We start from the raw sequence: 18521 nt of genomic DNA on the forward strand, positions 1-18521 counted from the left end.
TACGGACAGTGCGCCCCGGAGACTGGCTGTCCTCGGTGAACCTAAAGGACGCATATTTTCACATTCCTATTGCCATGCAACACAGGAAGTTTGTGCGTTTCTCCTTCCTGGGTGAACGTTACCAGCACAACTGCCTACTGTTTAGCTAATCTCTCGCCCCACGTACATTCTCCAAATGTCTGTAGACAGCACTGGCTCCGCTGCGCACCAACGGCATGAGAGTGCTGTTCTATTTAGCTGATCTCCTTCTCCTCGCTCCATCCTGAGAGCAAGCTCTCCTGCAGAAGTTGGATTTGGTGACTCATTTATCGTGTCTGGGATTCACGATAAATTGGCAAAAAAGCTCACCGCTCCCGGCTCAGTTGATTATACTCCTGGGCGTGGAGCTGGATGTGCCGTTTATGTGGGCGCGCCTCTCCCAGGAGAGGAGAGAGACACTGCTTGCCATGCTCCACCGATTGACTCCCCGTCACGTTGTCACAGCTCACTCAGTCATGCGGCTGCTGGGCATGATGGCCACAGCTCTCTCTATGGTTCCCCTCGGCCTCCTACACATGAGACAACAGTGCTGGTTCTTTCGCCTGCAGATCGATGTCTCTCCAAATAAATGTGCTGGAGCTGCTCTATATGTGGAACGTTCTTCAGCATTTTGCTCCGGTGCTCTCGGATTGCCATATCCTTGTTCACACAGACAATACGACGACGGCTTACTATATCAACCGTCAGGGTGGCGTGAGATCATCACGGCTCCTCAGCATCGCCAGGAGACTGCTGCTGTGGGCACACTCGCATCTCTGCTCCATCAGAGCTGTGTACATCCCCGGCATTCTGAACGGCAGCGGACACTATATCTGTTTTCAGTCACCCCCTACTGAAACGTTTCTTAAGGGGTGTGCGGCGGCTGCGGCCTCTTTTGCGCCCCCTGGCCCCTCGTTGGGATCTTTGTCGGGTCCTCCGTGCCTTGGCAGCTTTCCCGTTTGAGGCATTGGAGGTTCCACCTCAGGCTCCTGTCATGGAAGACGGCGCTTCTCTTGGCTCTCACCTCCATGAAGAGAGTGAGTGACCTCTCTTCCCTTTTATTCACCCTGGAGTTTCTTTCAATTCATGGGGATCTCAGCCTGGCTTATCTCCGACCTAATCCTGCTTTCATGCCCAAGTGCATTATTAGTTCTTTTAGGTTGAGAGTCATAACCTTGGAAGGTTTCTGCACACCTCCTCACACTTCTGAGGAGCATGCCTCCTCTCATCTGCTGTGCACAGTGCGTGCTTTGTCCTACTATGTGGAACGCACGTCCACTATATGCCGTTCCGAGCGCTTTTTTGTACACTTCAAGGAAGGCTCTGTCGGGCTTCCTCTTTCCGCTCAGCGCCTGTCCCACTGGCTGTGTGATGCCATTTTTCAAGCATATTAGTCCTCTGGGGCCAAGCCACCAGAGGGCATCCGTGCATACTCCACTAGGGGAATAGCTTCCTCTGTGACACTGCTCAGAGGGGTGTCGGACAGGCATCTGCCTGTCGGGATCATGGGCCTCCACCTGCTCTTTCGACCGGTTTTATCTTCGAGACGTTTCACGCCCCTCACTCTCCAGTTCGGTGTTTTCAGCACCCCAGAGTACACGTTCTGGTGTCGGTAAGTCTGTCTTGTCTTTCTATATCAGTCCCAAGGTCCTCAGTGGGCTCATCGAGTGCTGGGCACCCTCACCCCCCCTTATGCTCTCCCACTGCCTGCCAGTGAATTCACAGCTATGATTCCCCCCCCCCCCCCCCCCCTTGTGATTTTCAGGTCGGTCCAGCTGTGAAGCAGAGTTCTGTTTACTGCTTCTAGCTGCTGTATGATACTAGTGGGGCGTGGACTATATCCTGCTGTAGCATTTGGTTCATTATGATACAGCCAGAGGGCGAGCAACATAGGAAATAGAACGATGGTTACGTATTGTAACCCCAGATTCTATGACTATGTTGTGCAGCCCTCTGGCTTTTTGGGCCCCACTAGTACCTCTTGCTGGCTGAAGAAAATGGTCAGTTAGAGGCAAGAAGTGCTACAGTCGCCGCTCTCTTATGGTGTGATGCGGACGTAATTGAGCACACCATGAGAGCGATAAAGCAGCAACTTTTTGGCCCACTCACCGGTGGGCGTGGACTATACTGCTTCAGTTGGCGCGAGCGCGCAGGGATTAGTTCATTATGCTACAGCCAGAAGGCTTTGCAATATAGTAATAGAATCTGGGGTTACAATACGTAACGTTCGATTTACAATGTTGTTAATAAAAACAAGAAAAAATACAAGAACCCCCCCCCCCCAACAAGAGGACAATCACTGGCAACCAACTACATGAAAAGAGTACTAGATTTGCAGTGGACAACAAATTACCCGGTACATGAAGCAGGTAGAGCTGCACCAGTACCCCACTGTTGAACAATATTTGCAGAGGAATTACATTTTACCTGTTGAGGTGTGTATTGTCCATCGTCATCGCACTGAGGTACATAGGCTCCAATTAGAGGATATCCTTCTGGGCTGGTGGTCTGTATTCTGTCTCTTTGGTGCTCACAGTGAGTTTTAGGACGTAACGGTTTATCTGGAAAACATTTACACGTTCACACAAGTTATAAGAAACAGAGAAATGCAGCAAATCTCATGTTGCAGGTGAATTGGATTAAAATCAGGAGTCTCACTCAGACATTTCAACACAAACTGTCTTCACCTTTAACCATTCTTTGGAAGAACAACTTTAGTTTAGTGGGGTCTTCCTGTGTGAGCTACTCTATGCTTTTGAGAACAGAGAATTGATACCTCCATCAATGATGGCAAGCTATCATGGTCCAGAGGAATAAAGGCAGGGCCAAATCCTGACACCTGATATAAATCTGCAGACTCACCTGGTTTGTCACAGTCTATAGTTTGTGTACCAGGTGGTGTCCTAGTTCCTGCTCTCTCCTGTCCTGTGCTGTCCACACACCAACAATGCCCAGTAGAACCATGGCACTAAAATAAACAAAACATATTCACATTTAGATTTACAATGTTATTAATAAAAACAAGAAAAAAATAACAAGAACCCTCCCCCACCAAAAAAAGAGGACAATCACTAGCAACCAACTACATGAGAAGGGTACTAGATTTGCAGTGGACAACAAATTACCCGGTACCACAAGCAGGTAGAGCTGCACCAGTACCCCACTGTTGAACAATATTTGCAGAGGAATTACATTTTACCTGTTGAGGTGTGTATTGTCCATTGTCATCGCACTGAGGTACATAGGCTCCAATTAGAGGATATCCTTCTGGGCTGGTGGTCTGTATTCTGTCTCTTTGGTGCTCACAGTGAGTTTTAGGACGTAACGGTTTATCTGGAAAACATTTACACGTTCACACAAGTTATAAGAAACAGAGAAATGCAGCAAATCTCATGTTGCAGGTGAATTGGATTAAAATCAGGAGTCTCACTCAGACATTTCAACACAAACTGTCTTCACCTTTAACCATTCTTTGGAAGAACAACTTTAGTTTAGTGGGGTCTTCCTGTGTGAGCTACTCTATGCTTTTGAGAACAGAGAATTGATAGCTCCATCAATGATGGCAAGCTATCATGGTCCAGAGGAATAAAGGCAGGGCCAAATCCTGACACCTGATATAAATCTGCAGACTCACCTGGTTTGTCACAGTCTATACTTTGTGTACCAGGAGGTGTCCTAGTTCCTGCTCTCTCCCGTCCTGTGCTGTCCACACACCAACAATGACCAGTAGAACCATGGCACTAAAATAAATAAAACATATTTACATTTAGATTTACAATGTTGTTACTAAAAACAAGAAAAAAAGACCCCCCCCCCAAAAAAAGAGGACAACCACTAGCAACCAACTACATGAGAAGGGTACTAGATTTGCAGTGGACAACAAATTACCCGGTACCACAAGCAGGTAGAGCTGCACCAGTACCTCACTGTTGAAAAATATTTGCAGAGAAATAACATTTTACCTGTTGAGGTGTGTATTGTCCATCGTCATCGCACTGAGGTACATAGGCTCCAATTAGAGGATATCCTTCTGGGCTGGTGGTCTGTACTCTGTCTCTGTGGTGCTCACAGTGAGTTTTAGGACGTAACGGTTTATCTGGAAAACAGTTAAAAGTTCACGCAAGTTATAAGAAACACAGAAATGCAGCGAATCCCATGTTGCAGGTGAATTGAATTAAGATCAGGAGTCTCACTCAGACATTTCAACACAAACTGTCTTCACCTTTAACCATTCTTTGGAAGAACAACTTTAGTTTAGTGGGGTCTTCCTGTGTGAGCAACTTTATGCTTTTGAGAACAGAGACTTGATAGCTCCATCAATGATGGCAAGCTATCATGGTCCAGAGAAAGAAAGGCAGTGCCAAATCTTGACACCTGATATAAATCTGCAGACTCACCTGGTTTGTCACAGTCTATACTTTGTGTACCAGGAGGTGTCCTAGTTCCTGCTCTCTCCCGTCCTGTGCTGTCCACACACCAACAATGACCAGTAGAACCATGGCACTAAAATAAACAAAACATATTCACATTTAGATTTACAATGTTATTAATAAAAACAAGAAAAAAATAACAAGAACCCTCCCCCACCAAAAAAGGAGGACAATCACTAGCAACCAACTACATGACAAGGGTATTAGATTTGCAGTGGACAACAAATTACCCGGTACCACAAGCAGGTAGAGCTGCACCAGTACCTCACTGTTGAAAAATATTTGCAGAGAAATAACATTTTACCTGTTGAGGTGTGTATTGTCCATCTTCATCGCACTGAGGTACATAGGCTCCAATTAGAGGATATCCTTCTGGGCTGGTGGTCTGTACTCTGTCTCTGTGGTGCTCACAGTGAGTTTTAGGACGTAACTGTTCATCTGGAAAACATTTACAAGTTCACACAAGTTATAAAAAACAAATGCAGCAAATCTCATGTTGCAGGTCTGAATTTCTAATTATGTAGGTCTGCTCTGTACAGCATCTGATTCTGCTCAAGGGTTCGTCTAAACTTTTCTCATATCCTGTATAAACTGATGAATTCCTTCTTAGTAAGTATTTTTATCAAACAGAGAACAGCTTCAACTGCCTGCTTCAGGACTTTTTTAAGCATTTCTATAGGATTAAGATCAGGAGTCTCACTCAGACATTTCAACACAAACTGTCTTCACCTTTAACCATTCTTTGGAAGAACAATTTAAGTTTAGTGGGGTCTTCCTGTGTGAGCTACTTTCTGCTTTTGAGAACTGAGAATTGATAGCTCCATCAATGATGGCAAGCTATCATGGTCCAGAGGAAGAAAGGCAGTGCCAAATCCTGACACCTGATATAAAACTGCAGACTCACCTGGTTTGTCACAGTCTATACTTTGTGTACCAGGAGGTGTCCTAGTTCCTGCTCTCTCCTGTCCTGTGCTGTCCACACACCAACAATGACCAGTAGAACCATGGCACTAAAATAAACAAAACATATTTACAGTTACATTTACAATGTTATTAATAAAAACAAGAAAAAAAAGAGACCCCCCCCCAAAAAAAGAGGACAATCACTGGCAACCAATTACATGAGAAGGGTACTAGATTTCTAGTTGACAACAAATTACCCAGTACCACAAGCTGGTAGAGCTGCACCAGTACCCCATTGTTGAACAATATTTACAGAGAAATTACATTTTACCTGTTGAGGTGTGTATTGTCCATCGTCATCGCACTGAGGTACATAGGCTCCAATTAGAGGATATCCTTCTGGGCTGGTGGTCTGTACTCTGTCTCTGTGTTGCTCACAGTGAGTTTTAGGACGTAACGGTGTATCTGGAAAACATTTACAAGTTCACACAAGTTATAATAGGTTAATGATGAATCCTCCATGCGCACAAGGCTCTGTGTTAGGACCAATAGGTTTTACTTTATATATGTCTCCTTTAGGCAACATTATTAGAAACCACTCCATAAATTTCCACTGCTATGCTGATGATACCCGGCTATATTTATCAATGGAACTAAAAGAAAATAATCAGTTAATAAAGCTTCAAGCATGCCTACAAGACATAAAGGTCTGGATGTCCCACAATGTTTTACTGCTTAACTCAGACAAAACTGAAATCATAGTATTTGGGCCCAAAACTCTCAGAGATATGATGTCCAACCATATTGTTACTCTAGATGCCATAAGTCTGGCCTCCAGTACTACTGCAAGAAACATTGGAGTTATTTTTGACCAGGATTTGTCCTTTATCTCACATATAAAACAAATCTCTAGAACAGCCTTCTTTCAGCTACGGGACATTGCCAAAATTAGAAGCATCTTGTCTCAAAGTGATGCCGAAAAACTGGTCCATGCATTTGGTACCTCTAGGTTGGACTACTGTAATTACCTACTTTCAGTATGCCCCAGTAACTCCATAAAGAGCCTGCAATTAATCCAAAATGCTGCAGCAAGAGTGCTGACTGGAATTAGCAAGAGAGATCATATTTCACCTTCACTAGCTTCTCTCCATTGGCTTCCCATTAAATCTAGAATAGAATTTAAAACCTTGCTTCTTACATATAAAGTTCTGAATGGTCAGGCTCCATCTTATATAGAAGACCTCATAGCACCATATCATCCCAGTAAACCACTTCAATCTCAGAATGCAGGCCTACTTGTGGTTGCCAGAATTTCCAAAGGTAGAATGGGAGGTGGAGCCTTTAGCTATCAAGCTCCTCTCCTGTGGAACCAGCTCCCAGTTCAGATTCGGGAAGCAGACACCCTCTCTACTTTTAAGTCTAGGCTTAAAACCTTCCTCTTTAATAAAGCTTATAGTTAGGTATAGTTATGCTGCTATACGCTTAGACTGCTGGGGGACCCACAGCCAGATGCACTGAACTCATTTCCTCCTCTTGACCCTCTCTCCTCTCCTCTCACCCAGCAATTGTCACCACTGTATGTCCTTAACTCTGTGGGTTTTCTCCCGTAGTTGTCTTTGTCAACTAAGTTTCTTTGAAAAAACACCTTTAGTTTAGTGTGGGCTTCCTGTGTGAGCTACTTTATGCTTTTGAGAACTGAGAATTGATAGCTCCATCAATGATGGCGAGCTATCATGGTCCAGAGGAAGAAAGGCAGTGCCAAATCCTGACACCTGATATAAATCTGCAGACTCACCTGGTTTGTCACAGTCTACAGTTTGTGTACCAGGTGGTGTCCTAGTTCCTGCTCTCTCCTGTCCTGTGCTGTCCACACACCAACAATGACCAGTAGAACCATGGCACTAAAATAAACAAAACATATTCACATTTAGATTTACAATGTTGTTACTAAAAACAAGAAAAAAATAACAAGAACCCTCCCCCACCAAAAAAAGAGGACAATCACTAGCAACCAACTACATGAGAAGGGTACTAGATTTGCAGTGGACAAAAAATTACCCAGTACCACAAGTAGGTAGGGCTGCACCAGTACCCAACTGTTGGAAAAAGATTTGCAGAGAAATTACATTTTACCTGTTGAGGTGTGTATTGTCCATCGTCATCGCACTGAGGTACATAGGCTCCAATTAGAGGATATCCTTCTGGGCTGGTGGTCTGTACTCTGTCTCTGTGGTGCTCACAGTGAGTTTTAGGACGTAACTGTATATCTGGAAAACATTTACACGTTCACACAAGTTATAAGAAACAGAGAAATGCAGCAAATCTCACGTTGCAGGTGGTTCGGATTAAGATCAGGAGTCTCACTCAGACATTTCAACACAAACTGTCTTCACCTTTAACCATTCTTTGGAAGAACAACTTTAGTTTAGTGGGGTCTTCCTGTGTGAGCAACTTTATGCTTTTGAGAACAGAGACTTGATAGCTCCATCAATGATGGCAAGCTATCATGGTCCAGAGGAATAAAGGCAGGGCCAAATCCTGACACCTGATATAAATCTGCAGACTCACCTGGTTTGTCACAGTCTTTACTTTGTGTACCAGGAGGTGTCCTAGTTCCTGCTCTCTCCTGTCCTGTGCTGTCCACACACCAACAATGACCAGTAGAACCATGGCACTAAAATAAATAAAACATATTTACATTTAGATTTACAATGTTGTTAATAAAAACAAGAAAAAAAGAGAATCCCCCCCCAAAAAAGATGACAATCACTGGCAACCAACTACATGAGAAGGGTACTAGATTTGCAGTGGACAACAAATTACCCGGTACCACAAGTAGGTACGGCTGCACCAGTACCCAACTGTTGGAAAAAGATTTGCAGAGAAATTACATTTTACCTGTTGAGGTGTGTATTGTCCATCGTCATCGCACTGAGGTACATAGGCTCCAATTAGAGGATATCCTTCTGGGCTGGTGGTCTGTACTCTGTCTCTGTGGTGCTCACAGTGAGTTTTAGGACGTAACTGTATATCTGGAAAACATTTACACGTTCACACAAGTTATAAGAAACAGAGAAATGCAGCAAATCTCACGTTGCAGGTGGTTCGGATTAAGATCAGGAGTCTCACTCAGACATTTCAACACAAACTGTCTTCACCTTTAACCATTCTTTGGAAGAACAACTTTAGTTTAGTGGGGTCTTCCTGTGTGAGCAACTTTATGCTTTTGAGAACAGAGACTTGATAGCTCCATCAATGATGGCAAGCTATCATGGTCCAGAGGAATAAAGGCAGGGCCAAATCCTGACACCTGATATAAATCTGCAGACTCACCTGGTTTGTCACAGTCTTTACTTTGTGTACCAGGAGGTGTCCTAGTTCCTGCTCTCTCCTGTCCTGTGCTGTCCACACACCAACAATGACCAGTAGAACCATGGCACTAAAATAAATAAAACATATTTACATTTAGATTTACAATGTTGTTAATAAAAACAAGAAAAAAAGAGAATCCCCCCCCAAAAAAGATGACAATCACTGGCAACCAACTACATGAGAAGGGTACTAGATTTGCAGTGGACAACAAATTACCCGGTACCACAAGCAGGTAGAGCTACACCAGTACCTCACTGTTAACCAATATTTGCAGAGAAATTACATTTTACCTGTTGAGGTGTGTATTGTCCATCGTCATCGCACTGAGGTACAAAGGCTCCCTCTATTGGATATCCTTCTGGACTTGTGGTCTGTACACTGTCTCTGTGATGCTCACAGTTAGTTTTGGGGCGTAACAGCATATCTGTAAAATATTTTTATAATAACACAAATAATAGGGGACACATAAATTGTTTATATGTCTAAAGAGTTATTGAACATTTCAAAGGCCAGCCTGTCAGGCCACTATGAACAGAGGACTAACCTGATTTGTCACAGTCTACAGATGATGTACCAGGCGGAGTCCTGGTTCCAGGTCTCTCCTGTCCCCTACTGTCTACACACCAACAATGTCCGGTGGAACCATGACACTAGAATGGACATTATAATTGCCGGAACAGCCATTGCAATATATAATTTGTCTGCAGAACTAATTTGCAACGGAATCAGAATGTTACCTGTTGAGGTGTGTATTGTCCATTGTCATCGCACTGAGGCACATACGCCCCCTCTATTGGATATCCCTCTTGAGTGATGGTCTGTACACTATTTCTGTGCTGCTCACAGTGAGTTTTAGGATGTATTGGTTCATCTAGAAAATAAAGATGGACAATAGCATTATAATCTTCTAGACCCCGTATGAGAGCAGACAGGTTGTTCAATAAGTACTGTACATAAGTATGATTTTGAGGTACTTATTTCCATTCTACTGTCTTTACTACACTTTAGTAGCAAATATTGTGCTATTCCAAAACAGTTATTTGAGAACTTGTTCCTAGTTACTCTTAAGATTAATAATACAAAATAAAGTATAATAATAAGATTAAATAACCCTCATTGTGTAATTTTCAAGTTATCCTGCAATATGTCAAATTATTTAAATAAAAATTATTAAAACATATGATCATGATAATAAAAACTTTTTATGTAGAACTTTTACTTGTAATTAAAAAATTAGTAGTATATGATCAATAAGTACTGTACATAAGTATGATTTTGAGGTACTTATTTCCATTCTACTGTCTTTACTACACTTTAGTAGCAAATATTGTGCTATTCCAAAACAGTTATTTGAGAACTTGTTCCTAGTTACTCTTAAGATTAATAATACAAAATAAAGTATAATAATAAGATTAAATAACCCTCATTGTGTAATTTTCAAGTTATCCTGCAATATGTCAAATTATTTAAATAAAAATTATTAAAACATATGATCATGATAATAAAAACTTTTTATGTAGAACTTTTACTTGTAATTAAAAAATTAGTAGTATATGATCTGAGTACTTTTACCAGTGAATCCATATTTATATTTTATATATATTTATCCATATTGAATCCGTAATTATTTAAATATAGTGAGTAATATTAGACTTGTCCTAAATTATTTACATTTTCTGGTGTTGTAAAAATTGTCTTCTATGAGTAATGTTAGCAACAGTAAAAATAAAGTAATAAAGATCAGTAATGATGTAAATTACAAATATATAATTACTGGTTACTGTTTTTAATCCTCTACTTATGTGGGCTATCATTAAACATAAATGTACATGTATTAACATGTTTTCTAATATTTTACAATCTACCCCTATATAATATACTAGTTAATAGTTTTGGATTAATGATAAAAGTGTGGGCTATGTAGACAACTGCACATTTCAGAGGGATGTTTTTTGTCAACATCTCCACTATCTGCTATGAAGGCAAAATAAATGTTGTAAACTTGCAGCATTATATATACAAAATATACTTTTGTTGTGTATTTTTAGCTTCATATAATTATTTCACCAATGTTTAATCTTCCAGCAGACACACAGCCTTTCTGTGATACCACCTGTTTTTTCCAGTTATTCCAAGGCTATGACCTCAATTGTAGACCACTTACAAGGTTAGACATATACAACCACGTAAACATAGTATCTATTTAGCTTGTCACTGAGTTGAGGAAAATGTGGGTTTATAGATCAGTCTTTAGCAAGAAAACCTTGGAGAGACATGACATAATGCACCTGCTGACAGTGGTAAATGTTACCACAGAACAGTTTAAAGCATTTATGCAATGCTCAGTGAGACAGAGGTCTGTCTATGTATATTTTATATTCTCACCTGGTTTGTCACAGTCTTTAGGTGGTGCACCTGGTGGTGTCCTGGTGCCAGCTCTTTCTTGTCCCCTGCTGTCCACACACCAACAATGTCCAGTGGAACTATGGCACTAAAACATACATTTTATTCATTTATTTATTGATATGTTATTTTAAATCAAATTCATAAACAACACCTGTCAATCTCTCTATCAGTTAAAGAACTTGACTCGTGCTGACCTGCAGTGGTCTGTATTGTCCATCATAATCACACTGAGGGACAAAGGCTCCAACTATGGGATATCCCTCCAGACTGATGGTCTGTACACTGTCTCTGTGCTGCTCACAGTGAGTTTTAGGACGTAACGGCTCATCTGAGAACACGCAGGTGAACATAATATAGAAACATTTAAATTACAAATTTTTACCAATACACTGATCAAAGCCTTTTATTGAAGAGATCTAAAAAAGATGTAATACCTGTTCTATCACAGTTGTTTGGTGCTGTTCCAGGTGGAGTTCTGGTCCCTGCTCTCTCCTGTCCCAGATGGTCCACACACCAACAATGGCCAGACGAGCCGTGGCACTAGAACAAAATATTTATACTTTAATGAAAATTTTGAATTATTAGTAAGTACATGATTTAACTCAAGTCATCACATTGAACATGTGAACAACAATCTGTCAGTCAGTGCCCACCTGTAGTGGTCGGTACCGTCCGTCAGAGTCACACTGGGGGATGAAGGCTCCAATATTTGGCTGTCCATTAAGTTCTACTCTACTCTGCAGACTGTCTCTGTGCTGCTCACACTGGCTCTTTGGATGGATTGTCGTTCCTGTAAACAGATAATCTTTTAAATATGCTTTTTAGTGTTTTTTTTCCCTACCATGTCTTTTCGGATTGGTTTTCTTCTTATTACTTATACAACATATTAATCAGTTACAGTCAGCATGGTCATATATGTTTATGCATAACTACAAACCAATATAAATGTACAGATTAGTAAAAATGAGCAGAGCTCAGGCTCTGCAACATAAAGTTAAACATATAAAATAAAATGAACTAAATTAATGATTAGTAATGATTCCTATGTGTAGAAAACACTATAAAACATGATTATTAAAAACAAAATCTCAACATTAATTTTCCTGCGTTACAAAGAAGACAGAAGGAGAAATCAGCAACCTCATATACAGAAAACTGGAATTTGAAAACTACACAAACAACAAATATATGCAAGATGTATAAAATGTCTTCTTGCTGCAGACTAATAATAATGTGATTCAGTGGTATCAATATTTGGATAATCTCAAGGCCTTGTGAAAGCATTACATTTTCTGTAGGGAGGGTTTAAAGGAAGTTCATTAAAAGTTCACACTAATGGGTAAAAGGAGGACACAAACACACACACACACTGGCAGGATATCTCTCCTCCACACATTCCAGAGGAACACACACATTGTGCAATTCCACCGTTTGTCTTTCATTCACCTCCTTACTTGTCTAATCTCACCCTCTCATTCTCACATGACTCCCCTCTTTCCACCTTATGTTTTTAGATTTGTCACCCATCCTCCCCTCTTGCTTTGTTTTCTAGCTTTTGCAGCTGTGTGTTACTGTTGTGGAAAAAATATTCCTGTGGTCAGAAAAATATGTAGGTCTCTTCCAAATGATGTGTTCATTTTGGAATATGCAGGATTACACGCTCCAAATCACCTCTGCAAAGTACAAATCCCAGCCAAGTCATGTAAAGGACAAAATGAAAACATGATAGAGATACAGTAGATTTGCCATTTTGTAATAGTTATAAATAAGTTTAAAAGAGACTTAATTTTGCATATGAACAACATCACATTTCTCACAACGACAATATGTGCTGGTTGACAAAAAGACATGCATTAGTGGCTTTAGCTGATGCTGTTGTAAAGTACGGCCTTTATGTTTAGTGGTTTTTAGCTGATCTTTGTTTGGAAGATTTTTAGTTAAATGATGGAGTGTGGTGAAGCGCAGCCAAATAAGATGCCATTAAAATGAGGTATCAATATTTTAGAGTCTAATTACTATGTGCAAGTGTGTTAACACACACAAACCTATACAGGTCAAGTGGAGTTCATGTGGAGTTTTCAAATATGATCTGAACCCACTGTGGAAGTCTTAGTCAAATCTTATATAGTCTTGATAACTATAACTATTTTCAGGTGAAAATGTTATTTTGGTTTATGACCAAAACTGATGAAAACTAATAACTAATGACATTGCTGTCAACTTAGTTATTTAACATAATAACCATTACCCACCTAACATGAGCATTTAGGTCAAAGCACCTGTGTGCCCAAATACAGCTTCACACTAATACTAGGTTGTCTATAAACTCTCCAACTTGTTAATAGAAAGAGCATAGACCTCAAACCCAAGTCATGTTTGCATACTGTGGTTTTGACACTTACCAACACAGGTATGCCCATCATAGCCAAACTGATAGCCACTGTGGCACTGGCAGCGATGGCTACCAGGCAGGTTTACACACTGAACATAAACATAAAGCTGTAAAGCACCAATCCCTTACCTGGAGCACAGTGTGTATGTATGTTAGTATAAAAGCTGTAAGTAAGGATCATTACTGGAACTTTTACTGCCTTTATGAGCCTCCTTGGTTGTGTTAAAGAGGCTCATAAAGGCAGTAAAAGTTCCAGTAATGTTATATTATAACACAAACCAATTACGGTCTCTCACAACTGGATTCTTAACCTTATTTTTAGATGTATTAACTTGTACACTGTGCTCAAAGAGAAAGAGAGACTCAGGCCTAGTCATATAAACTAAGGCTGAGCCTAAGGCCTTCCTAGTTCTGTCAGCATGCAAGACAGACCTGCTTGTGGAGAGGAGTGGAATGGAGTGGAGTGGAGACAATTGACCTTTAACCAATCCTGCTCCAATTTTTCGTTAAGAGTGAAAAGACAAAAAGAATGAACACAAACAAATACGCATAGTATATTTCCACCCCGCCAAAAATTTGATTTGATCAGAAACTGTGACTCTTGAACTACAGTGCATAACAAATCTCCGGATCCCCAGATAGAAACAAAGTCTTCAAAGTCAGACACCATAGTGTAATATGTGAACTCAACTTTGAGACGTCTCGATTCCTGAACACCAACCAGTGATGGAGAACCTTCACCATTACTGCGTGAAGGGATTTCTTTGACACATTTAGGAAATCTGGTAGCTCTGGTGTTCGGATAGATAGATGTGCCCCATCTTGCTGCTCCTGCTCTTTCACTGCAGCACCGATGGGCTGTGCTGGAAAAGCAGGCCTCATCACTGGCTGATTGTCTATGGATTCTGCTCCTAATGCCACTCTAAAAATGGCTGGGAAGACCACCCATCACCTCCTCCAGTAGTTTCTCCAAAACACGCAGAGATTTAAACCTAGTTTGTTGTCTCAGTTTAACAGCAGATTTCTACTGTTCTGCAGATCTCAAATCACCCACTCCTCCTCCTCCTGTAGCTTCAGCTCCAGCCCCTTCATTCCGTGAATCCTTGGTGGCCCCCCCTGAGTAAGTCTCAGTTTGAGATGCGACCTTCGGGTTTTCCCACTGAACACTCCCACGTGCCTTATGCTGTAGGGCCACTACTCCTTTTGAACGGTTCACTGAGGAGTTGCTAAGGGTTCTATAAAAACCGAGGGGGGTGCCTTGCTCAGACTGTCCAGACTCACGCAGGGAGGGGGAACTGTTGCCGAGTACGCTATTGAGTTTTGCACTCTCCCCCTTAATTGTCCCTATGACTGTGCCATTGAGCTGTTTCCCGGTACCATGCCCACGCACAGCCGATTGTAGTCCCTCTCTGGCCCTGAGCGCGAGGCCATGGAGAAGTATATCAATGAGTAGTTGGCAGCTGGTCTAATTCGCCCCTCATCTTCTCCAGCCGGTGCGGGTTTCTTTTTCATGAGTAAAAAGGATGGGGGGTTGGCAGCTGGTCTCATTCGCCCCTCATCTTCTCCAGCCGGTGCGGGTTTCTTTTTCATGAGTAAAAAGGATGGGGGGCTCCGACAAACTTACCTCTAGCAAGAAATTATTTTCCTGGTCTCATGCGTCCAATCAGGCCTTTTTGCACCTCAAAGACGCATTGTCCTTTGCTCCCATCCTCTTTCTCCCAGATTCTAGTAGACAATTTATTGTTGAGGTCGACGCTTCTGATGTAGGGTTCGGGGCGCTTCTCTCCCGATGTACCGGGGAGGTGCACCCATGCGCTATCTTTTCTCGCCGGCTTTCCGAGGCTATGATGTGGGAAACCAAGAACTTCTTGTGGTTAAATTAGCTATTTATTCTGCCACCTAGGTATTTCATGCACCTTGTTTGTTGTGTGACAGCGGTTCTGGTGGCCCACTATGGTTAAGGATGGCAGGGAATTTGTTTTAGCCTGTCCAACCTGCGCTCAGGCCAAAACCATTCACCGCCCCCCGGACAGATTCGTGCACCCTCTTCCCATCAATAGTCACCTTTCGTCCCGTATGTCCATTGACTTTGTTACCCGTCTTCCCCCATCCCAGGGCAACACGGTGATTCTGAAGGATGTGGACAGATTTTCTAAAATGGTTCATTTCATTCCCCTTCCTTCATTACAAACTGCTAAAGAAACCAATGAGACTCTGGTCAGTCAGGTTTTCAGAATCCATGGTCTCCCCCTGACGTCGTTTCTGACTGTGGCCCCCAGTTCACATCAAAATTCTGGAGAGCGTTTTCTAGACTGCTCGGTGTTTCTATCAGTCTCTCCTCAGGTTTCATAACAATCTAACGACAAGGGTTGACCAAAAGGTTGACCCATCCAGGGTCTGTTCCCTCAGCACAGGCTTCCGTGTGGCGCTGTCGGCTGCCCTGGAGGAGGGGCCGGGCTGCTCTGATCAGGTCCTCGGACTCGTGCAAGAGATCCGCTGATAGACGCCGCAGCTGTCACAGCTGTGAGGCTGGCCCGTGTTGCCCTGGTGATCCGCACTATCTCTGCTCCCCACTCTGATTTCTTCCTGTCTCTTTTCTCTCTCCTGATCAGCCTCACTCAGTTCATCAGTTGGCTTCCACGTATATGCCCCATTCACCTGCTCCTCTCTGCCAGATCGTCTTCGTGTTTCTCCTGAGCAACCAGTCACTGTTGTCAAAAAATTCGGATTCGTGTCTTTCCTACTTCCCACCAGAGAGCTAAGCTTTCAAATTCATTTTTCTTCAATTTCCACTGATTTCAGAAGTCAGTAAATGACAAATGACAAAAAAGTTTATAATATCAATCGTACATTCAAATGCCAGTAAGGACAACTTTGCTGCTGTCTTACTAAAGAAAAATCTAATGATACTAGAAAATGATCTGCGAAACCTACAGGTGTTATTGTAGACTTCGTTGACTTGTTGTTTTTCTGATTTATGTAAATTCTATCTAACCTAGTCGAACAAACACTACTCTCACTGACTTTCACACGTATGTATTGTCTAACTGCCTAATGAAGTTTCTTCCAAACATCTGTTATGTCATTTTCTATGACAACTCTAGACAGAAGGAAGGCTGATGCATTTCTTTCAACTAAAGGTTGCATAATGCAGCTCCAGTTTCCTCCTACCACTGTCACTGAGCTGTTATCCAACTGGCATTCATGTGTCACTCAGAGACTGAACATGTTGCAGTCTTGTATCCTTGCAGCCAAGTTGCACCATTTTGAAGCTGCTAGCAAACTTGCCAAAGCAGGAATGCTCTTTTTCCAAGAGTTTGTTGTGGATGAAAGGGGGCATTCCTGACATTGTAATGCGTGTGGAAGACACAAACAGTGGTGAAACAGACACAAACAAGTCCTCTGTTATCAGACTTTTCTCAACTAGTTGATGAAACAAACCCTCCTCTCGGAGAAAAGCCACAACAGCCTTATTCATCTGAGAACCGTATGTAATGTTCTCGTGTCCAATTTGTTCTACTAAAGACAAGAGAACTTGTTCCATGGTAAGGAGGGTCAGCTACAATTCGAACCCCGTGTTTGATGGACAGTGGAGGGGAACCCTCACTGTGAGGGACGCCATAATTCCCAAAACAATTCACCTTGTCTAATGTGCAAACAAATAATTTAAACTCATCTTACCTTCTCACATTGCACAGACTGAAAGGGTAAAAACACCTAAATAAAAAACAGTCAAAGTGTCCCGAACTTACTCACTAGTTCCACGCACTCCACAACAGCTCAAACTCTCAAGCCCACACTCAAACTCCCAGCATGCAGTGAGAGGGGAGGAGAGATTTTACATGTCCCTTTACTAGACATTACAAAAAACAAAACAAAAACAGAAATCATCCAAAAATAAAAAGAAAAATATAGAGAGATACAAAAATAATAACAAAGCAAAAACTTTAATTTGAATAACCAGCTCTACACCGCCAGTACCCTGAGTTAGGTTGCTGCGTGTGAGCTAAATGCCCAGTTTAGCGTTCAAAAGTTCTAAAGTTCAAAAGAGTATGTGCATTCTTTTTTCTCACACAGTATTTTGGGCAAAAATGAACAAAGATCCTGAAACTGAATCTTTAAAAGGTCAAACATTGGCAAAAGCCTGGGGGATTTAATAAATATATTACTCCTTCAATCTTCCCAAAGATCAAGGGTTCAATACCTTTACGCAGATTTGATAGACTGCTTTTTACCCTACACTCTGAAATTTACATAGTTGAGGAATTTTGAATGCCAGTAGCTGAGCTCCTTCTTCCTGCCACACCCCACAGCTGGAGTGATCAACAGAAAAGGAAAGCTGTACTCACAGACATCATTCCACTGGTCAGACCACCAGTCATCAAACCACTGGTTACTGTTTTCTGTAACACTCTCAAAGATTGCGGCAAGGCAGCCCAAACTTCCTCGATTAATTTATTTATCAGCCTGATAGATCTGACTCTGGTGGTCTCTCTCAGAGTGACCATAGATGTTCTTGACATCTTAATAACATGTCCCAGTTTAGTGCAGCCAGCCTCTCTGAAACTAGTTTGAAGATTAATAGACTGCAGTGTTTGGGTCCTTATGAAGTTGTTGAAAAATAAAAGGTTCCTCAAACAACCACATGCCAGGAATGTCATTTCTGGCATGCACAGTTTTAAAATACTAGCACGCCTGCAGTACAGAGCTGTACAAAAGTCTTTTAGACCTGTAAACTCCAGTTCCTCAGGTTGTAGAAACGAAAGTTGCTTATCATACCCCAATCGCCCCACTCTTCTCAGCAACAGACCCCCACTGAAGTCCTCCAGACAACATAGGAACTGGCTGACCTCTCCACTGTCCCACCAGCAAGGCCTCACTCTTTGCCCAGTTAACCTTAGCAGATTAGGATCTTCTCTCTTCCTGTCAAAAATCTTTGGTACAGTTGAAATCCCCACCAAAAATAAGAGCATCGTGCTGGTAATAGTTTATTTCAAGTC

General features: G+C 41.9%; 1 protein-coding gene across 5 annotated transcripts in view; it reads right to left on the reverse strand.

The window, feature by feature from the left end:
* nid2a (nidogen 2a (osteonidogen)) overlaps positions 1-18521 on the reverse strand; it is a 53957-nt gene that overhangs the window by 12188 nt on the left and 23248 nt on the right. The window contains exons 16-36 of one of the 5 annotated variants that reach the window (XM_067493266.1): positions 11783-11919; positions 11564-11669; positions 11324-11457; positions 11109-11214; positions 9461-9594; positions 9268-9373; positions 9014-9147; positions 8685-8790; positions 8250-8383; positions 7920-8025; positions 7485-7618; positions 7147-7252; positions 5683-5816; positions 5353-5458; positions 4753-4886; positions 4416-4521; positions 3981-4114; positions 3653-3758; positions 3218-3351; positions 2881-2986; positions 2446-2579 (exon numbers count right to left, since the gene is read on the reverse strand). In XM_067493266.1, coding sequence (XP_067349367.1) covers positions 2446-2579; positions 2881-2986; positions 3218-3351; positions 3653-3758; positions 3981-4114; positions 4416-4521; positions 4753-4886; positions 5353-5458; positions 5683-5816; positions 7147-7252; positions 7485-7618; positions 7920-8025; positions 8250-8383; positions 8685-8790; positions 9014-9147; positions 9268-9373; positions 9461-9594; positions 11109-11214; positions 11324-11457; positions 11564-11669; positions 11783-11919 — 2537 coding nt within the window. The remainder of the gene's footprint in view (positions 1-2445; positions 2580-2880; positions 2987-3217; positions 3352-3652; positions 3759-3980; positions 4115-4415; positions 4522-4752; positions 4887-5352; positions 5459-5682; positions 5817-7146; positions 7253-7484; positions 7619-7919; positions 8026-8249; positions 8384-8684; positions 8791-9013; positions 9148-9267; positions 9374-9460; positions 9595-11108; positions 11215-11323; positions 11458-11563; positions 11670-11782; positions 11920-18521) is intronic. The other 4 variants (XM_067493267.1, XM_067493265.1, XM_067493264.1 and 1 more) reach the window with 4 other exon arrangements.

The sequence above is a fragment of the Channa argus genome, chromosome 23 (genome assembly GCF_033026475.1).
Source record: "Channa argus isolate prfri chromosome 23, Channa argus male v1.0, whole genome shotgun sequence".
NCBI classification, from domain to species: domain Eukaryota; kingdom Metazoa; phylum Chordata; class Actinopteri; order Anabantiformes; family Channidae; genus Channa; species Channa argus.